The 7,217-nt window shown below is 34.2% G+C and overlaps 1 protein-coding gene across 1 annotated transcript; it reads left to right on the top strand.

Annotated features, from left to right (window-relative positions):
• Positions 1-429: 429 nt before the first annotated feature.
• LOC107464517 (60S ribosomal protein L37a) lies at positions 430-2,466 on the top strand. Its single transcript, XM_016083447.3, has 5 exons — positions 430-537; positions 612-651; positions 1,540-1,628; positions 1,720-1,802; positions 2,168-2,466. Exons 1-5 carry the CDS (start codon positions 535-537, stop codon positions 2,229-2,231), a joined length of 279 nt encoding a protein of 92 aa, XP_015938933.1. The 5' UTR covers positions 430-534; the 3' UTR covers positions 2,232-2,466.
• The last annotated feature ends 4,751 nt before the right edge of the window (positions 2,467-7,217 follow it).

Here is a 7,217-nt window from a genome sequence, read left to right as displayed (position 1 = left end):
ATAATCAATATTGTTTAAGTAAACTAGTGAATTAATCATTAGATCAACCCAAATTAATTAAATCATAAATAAAAAATCATAGAAAACTAAGTTAGTTTAGGATTAAAGAATTTTAAATCATAAATATTTAATCAGCTAACTTAGTTTCCTATTTCTGTAAATTTATTTATTTATTTATTTTGGTTTCCGCTGTAAATTAAATTTTTTTTTGGACTTGGACTGTAAATTAATTTTTGAAACGTTTTGTTTTTGCTTTTTTTTGGACAGGGTCTTGTTTTTGTTTCGTTTTTTGGACAAGTAGGTCTTGGTTTTGCTTGAAATATTGCATGGGCCTTCAGTGAAGAAAATGGGCCTTTACCCGAGTCCATATTGGCCCATGTTGATTAACACGATAATACCCTAGTAATAAGGTTTGGCTTTTGCTATATCAGAAACCCTGAAACACCCTCCCTTTGCAGCTGCGCAACCAAAAGTATCAGCGTCTTCTCTTCTCTTCTCTTCTCTTCTCTCATCGTTTCTCCCTATCCTTCCAAGATGGTACTCTCTCTCTCTCTCTCTCTCTGCAATAATTTTCTCATGCTCATTGTTGTTTTATTATTTTACACGTGTAGACGAAGAGAACCAAGAAGGCCGGTATCGTTGGGAAATACGGTATGGCAAACATTCGATCTTGTCTCTCTCTTATTTTTTTCCACTTCAATTTTTGGATCTTTTTAGTTTATTTTTCAAGAAGAGAGCTGCTTCTGTTTGTTGTTGTTCTTATTGGACGGTTGGAAATTAAGGAGGGAATAGTTAAATGTGGATATTTGAATGCATTAAGCTTTTGGGGTGGTAAACAATAAGATGGTGTCTGGAAGTGCCAATGCTGCTGGTTGTTTGCGTACATTAAGTATTGCAGTTTTTGTGATTGTTTATCAACTCATTTATAACCACAAATTTCTGCCTTTTTTTATAATATAATTTTTAAACACTATAAATGGAAATGATTGGTTGTGGATTTGCATTGAGCATGCATTGGATGCACTCTGCATGCAACTATTTTTCATTTTTTAACTGTGTTAAAATTGATTGGTGTACTGATTTCAATAATACTGTTTTTCTTACCATTATGGAAGAGGGCTCCGATAGAAAATGCATTTCTTCGGGAATGAAAAAAAATAATCGTACTTTGATTTGGTATTTTGGTTTACATTCTTTGACTCCTTGTTCAAAAGTCATATATTTAGGAATTCCTGAATTTTGTGTTCTCTATTGGAGATTGTCAAAATGAGCAAGAATATTTCTTCAAAAAGTACCATCAATATGTATTTCAGCAGAATACATTAGTTTTTATTAGGGTTAATTGAATGGAAATGGAATGATCAATCTATTCTGTTATCCCTTTGCCAATAAATCCAAAGTTATCGGTTAATAGTGAATTATTTCAACTGTCAATGATACTCTATCTTTATGTGCTTTTTAAGTTTGCTCTTTGTGCTCTTTTATGTGTATATGATGTCATATTATTTTGAGTGACATGCTAATGGTCTCGAATTGCAGGCACTCGATATGGTGCTAGTTTAAGGAAGCAGATTAAGAAGATGGAAGTCAGCCAGCACAGCAAATTTTTCTGTGAGTTTTGCGGAAAGGTAATATTTTATTTCGGTCTTCACGATCATTTTATGATATATATTAACAAAAAACCTAATTCGCTATCAATCATGTGCTCATTCTAAACAGTATGCTGTTAAGAGAAAGGCTGTTGGTATTTGGGGATGCAAAGACTGCGGAAAGGTGAAGGCTGGAGGTGCCTATACTTTGAAGTAAGTTGGTCATACCATAATGTTTTTTTCCTATTGTATTATTTTGCTGGCTTAAATATATCTTTGGTCCCTATAAATATAAGTTATATTGGTTTTGTTTCCTTTGGATTTTATTAAACTTTGGTCTCTAAATGCATACTTTAAAAATACTTTCTAGAAGTAAAATTTAGACATGGACTAAAAAATAACTAAGGGAAAATTAGGGACTGAAATGAAAGCAAAATGTTTATAAAGATCCTAATCAAATGATATATTTGTAGATACTAAATGTATATTTCAGCCCAATAAGCCTATTTTTCTTTATTCAACAATGGTAGACTATATGAGCAGTTGACTATATGATTTGCTCATATTGTTCTTTACAGTACTGCGAGTGCCGTGACTGTTAGGAGCACAATTCGGAGGCTGAGGGAGCAGACTGAGAGTTAAACACTCGATTATGTTCCAACTTGTTTGCAAAATCTATACAACTTTTGGAACTTCTTTATAATTTGTCAATTTGGTTTGGATAGCTGATGGGGGAAAAGGAACTTTGCAGATTTTTCCTAAGGTGTATCAGAACTGTTACTCGAGAGTCTTTAGTGTTATTCACTTTTGTACTATGTTGGTGGATACTGATTTCATTTCTGTTTCAATTTATAATAGGCTAATAGCACCTTTACTATTCAATTTATAATATATGTTTTGTTGATACCTTTACTATTCATTTTTAAGATTAACCTAACTATTATGAGTTGATATATTTGAATTAAACCATATCATTCATAGAACAACTCGTTGCATTTCTTTACTCTTATGCCGTTTAGCACACTGACCTTCATGTTATATTCTAGCCGTGGCGTAAAAGCCACCTTTATACACTAAAGCACACTTTCAATAGTCATTTGAATCATGATTACATGCACATAAATGGCTGAAGGAAACCGAAAAAGACCCAAGACCCATTTACGCCACTCCCAAATTTCTAGGAGCATTATAATTACCAACCCAACAATTCAATTCTATCTCCATGGCCTATTTTCAATGGAAAACCTGTGATGCTTGTTTGGCTGATTTTGGTGCATTGTTGACTAAGTCCACACTAGTTGTGGCAGCAAGAAGGCCTCGAGGTAGATTTAATATATGCAAAGAATAATTAGAAGGTGCAGTAGATCAAAGTGAGTATTTTTTTTTTTTTGTGATCGAACATAACACAAAAAAAAGGACTTAAGAAAAAAGAGCGGTACATTCAATTATGTTAAAGCATTTCTTTACTTTTGTCAGATTAGAGTCATTCCTAATCATGTTAGTTGTGTCTCGCGAAATAAGAAGAAATGCATCAAGATTATCTATTTCACATATGACCTCTTTGCATTTGCAGTCCCAAACCATAGCAAGCCCTCTCCAAATAGCATGAAGCTCATGGCAGAGAACACTAGAAAGAGGTATACTGGCAGAACAACCTTTTATCCAAGTTCCTATGCTGTCTCATTTTCAAAAATGCTTGCTGTCTCATTTTCAAAAATGCTTGCATCACAGTTCACTTTAAAGACATTCATTGGAGGTGATTTCCAGTTATATTGCAAAGAAGAAGGAATAATATATTTTTGGGTAGTAACGATATTGGAAAAATCTCGAGCAGCATGTTTAGCCAAGTGAACAATTTTCTCCTTACTCCATAGATCATCTTGATGGAAGATATCATTGTTCCTATCCTTCCAAATCCACCAAAAGGCCGCTGCAAAGAGGAACTCATTTTTATTGAAGTTAGAACGAATACAAGACGCAAAATCCAAATTAGAATCCACAGCGGTCATTCCCAAGTTTAAACTAATCCAAATTTGACGAGCTTTTTGGCAAGTCCTAAAGCAATGATTAATATCTTTTAGAGTAAGATAACATCTCTGACAAAAATCAGAAGTAACAAGACCTCTTTGAAACCGGTAGCTACCTGTGGGAATTCCGTATTCTCAAGCGCCAAAGCCAAAGCCAATTTTCATTATCATTCCAGCCAAATTTCTTCTTCAATAGCCATTCATACCCGCTTTTAGTCGAGTAGGTGAGAGTATTTGAATTTGTCCAAAACAAACCTGTTTTATCTCCAGCTTGCTTGATAGGATCAAAGAGTCTCAAATCAAGTTTAACTTCTTCCGGAATCATTGTGCAAAGAATATCCCACCGCCAATGTCCATGATGCCAGACATCTTCTAACTTCAAGTGAGAATCAGAAATGTGCACAAAAGGAATCAAAGTAGCTAGTGTTCCACATGATCGCCAAGCATGATACCAAAAGGATTGAGACATCCTGCCTGTACACCAATCAAAACCATCATGAAACTTTTCTATTGTCTTATAAATTGCTCGCCAAGTGCTTGAAACATTATTAGAAAAATTGGGTGAAAAGCAAGAACTCGCAGATAAATATTTTGCTGACATAATTCTTACCAAAAACTTATCTTCATTATGTAGTAATTGCCAAACAAATTTTCCTAATAAAGTAAAATTTACACATTGAGTATCTCTAATTCTCAAGCTTTCCTATTTTTTTGGAGTGACAACTTTGCTCCACTTGACCAAATTTAAGCAACGCTCCCCCACCTTTTCCTTCCACAAGAATTGTCTAAGCACAAAATCAATCTTTTGACAAACCGAAGTAGGAAAAAGAGTCACTTGCATCTGATAAATAAGAAGAGAAGAAGTAATAGATTTAATTAAGTAAAGCCTGCTTACTCTGTTAAGGAGCCTACCTTTCCAACTAGCCAGCCTATTCTTGATCTTCTTTAAAGAGTCCAAAAAAATAGACCCGGCAGCTCGAGGATAATTAAGGTTCTCCTTCAGGTATTTGTCTAGATCACTAGTAAAAGGAATATGAGAAACACCAGACAACATTTCCTTCCTTCTATTAGAGATTTTTTTAGAACAAATACTTTTAGATTTTTCGATGTTAACCTCTTCATACCTGAAGATTTGCAAAATAACTCCAAGGTGTGCACAACATTCTGAACTTGATTTTTCTTCACTTTACAAAAAAGGAGGAGGTCCATCTGTAAACATCAAGTGAGAAACTCTAGATCTCCTTCTAGAAACATCCACATCATTCCAAATATCCTCGTCAACTTGTTTGGAAATGAAGCACGCCAATCTCTCAATGCACAAAACAAATAAATAAGGAGAAATTGGATCTCCTTGCGTGATCCCTCTGCAAGGTTGGAAGCTGTCCAATCTATTCTCATTCCAAAGGATGGAAAGATTTGAGGCCTGAACACAATTCATTACAAGTCGAATAATTAGAGAAGGAAAGCCAAAGAATTCAAGAGTGTGCTGAAGAAAATTCCAATCAACTCTATCATAAGCCTTTTCTAAATCAATCTTAAAAGCCATAACTTCTTTTCTAGACTTTGTCCGCTTAAGAAAGTGAAAAACTTCTTGGGCGATAATAATATTATCAGGCGCTCCTTTACCATGAATAAACCCTCCTTGAGTTGGGCTAACAATCTCATCCAAAAAAGGTCGTAATCTATTAACCAACACTTTAGTCACTAACTTATAAATTACATTACAAAGGCTTATTGGCCGAAAATCCTTCAATCTAGTTAGAGGGTCGCATTTAGGGATAAGAACAATCAAAGTTTCCAACAAAAAATGGCTTAACATCTCCCCTAAGAATGCTTTCTGAACAGTATGCCACACCCCATGACCCACCATATTCCAATATTCCTTAAAGAAAAAAATTTGAAAACCATCCGGCCCAAGAGCTTTGAACGAGCTCATATTATCCAGAGTTTCTTTAACATCCAACATTGTCACTGGTTTAGACAAATTATCACAAGCATATTGGCTAAGAGATGGCATAAGAATTTCTCCTATGCAATTAACCTCAACAGGCTCAGTAGAGCAAAAAATATTTTTGAAGAAATGAACAACCTCTCTTTGTAAAACTTCCAGATCATCGGATTAGTATCCATCACTGACCAGCAACCCATAAACCTTGTTAGATTTTCTTTTAAGGATGGTTTGCATATGAAAAAAGCTAGTATTTCTATCACCATACCGAATCTATTGATCTCTTGACTTCTGGTACCAAAGCAATTCTTTTTGGGCCAACATTAGATTATACTCAGCTCTCAATTCCTCCTCTTTGTGCTTCAAAATCGGATCATCATCAGCTTTCATTTTTCGTTGAATACAATTCAAATAAGCCTCCAATTCCCTCTTTTTAATAAAAATATTGCCGATGAGTATGATAAGAAGAGAATTTTCCATCGAAAAACATGTCTAGGATAATAAAGTTTGCCATTATGACTCAATTAATATAATTTTTTCGAGGTAAATACCAATTCGATATTTAAAAGATTCTTACGCGGATAAAATAGTATCTTAATAATATTATCGACAAAATAGTTTTCGAAAGATTTTAAAAATTGACAAGCGTGTTTCTGAATTTGTGGAAGCACATCTCCAATGGCAATCATATTTTGTTAATATGACATATTTCTTCAACTAATTATTGAGTTGGCTTTTATAATTAATTTTTAACAATTACAAGCTAGATCCCTAAATTTTAACAATTAATTTTAATCCTTTTGTTTCTTCCATCTTTCTCCTTCTCTTCCTCTTTTTTTTTTTATCATTTTTCTTCTTTTCTTATTTGATTTTTTTTATTATTTTTTTCTCCTCTTCCTTGTTATTATCATTATCATTATCATCTTTTTTTTTTAAGTTCAATATCACATAATTAATTTAAGGACAACAAAAATGACCAATAAAAAAGCTCTCATTCTAAAAGTCAACTTGCGTGGCTCGCCGCATTGTCGTCGGCAATGAAGTCGGGTGCAGCTTGGACAAGGATGAAGGGTGCATGTGTTGTGACTCTGGATGTTTGTGTCAAAATCCTAAACCCTATATGGGAAGCAGCTTTTTATTAGTCTAATGCTGCACATTCTCATTCACTATACTTTAATAACATGACAGAAATCCTAGCACGTATGATGTACGAGGATTGAGTTTAACGTGAATGGAGTGAATTAAAGTACCTGCAGTTCGGATTAGTGTTGCTACCTCCACACCTAGTTGGTAGAAGATGGAGCTTAAAGTGTGAACCACCACAATTAATCTGGTGTAGTGGTGTATCACAACCATGCTGTCTTACAACAATGGTAATTCCCACGAAACCAAAGATTATGAAGCCAGACTCACAAGAGTAGAATTTACGATCACCTGGAACTAATTTTTAAGATTCACCTACCTACTACTACTCTATGAGTTGATATGTTTTAATTCCACCGTATCATTCATAGAACAACTCATTACATTTCTTTCCTTTTATGCCATTTAGCACAACACCTTTGCGTAAAAGCAACTTTTATATACTAAAGCACACTTTCAACAGTCATAAGTCATGATTACATAAACACAAATGGCTGAAAGAAACTGAAA

The sequence above is a fragment of the Arachis duranensis genome, chromosome 9 (genome assembly GCF_000817695.3).
Source record: "Arachis duranensis cultivar V14167 chromosome 9, aradu.V14167.gnm2.J7QH, whole genome shotgun sequence".
Lineage (NCBI taxonomy): Eukaryota > Viridiplantae > Streptophyta > Magnoliopsida > Fabales > Fabaceae > Arachis > Arachis duranensis.
The sequence above is the reverse complement of the archived record's forward strand: the minus strand, read 5'-3'. Positions and strand labels throughout refer to the sequence as shown.

Excerpts from the sequence above, each read along its gene's own strand:
- LOC107464517 (XM_016083447.3), top strand. Across the intron at positions 652-1,539 it reads CGGTATCGTTGGGAAATACG|GCACTCGATATGGTGCTAGT; the intron begins GTATGGCAAACA and ends CTCGAATTGCAG. Across the intron at positions 1,629-1,719 it reads TCTGTGAGTTTTGCGGAAAG|TATGCTGTTAAGAGAAAGGC; the intron begins GTAATATTTTAT and ends CATTCTAAACAG.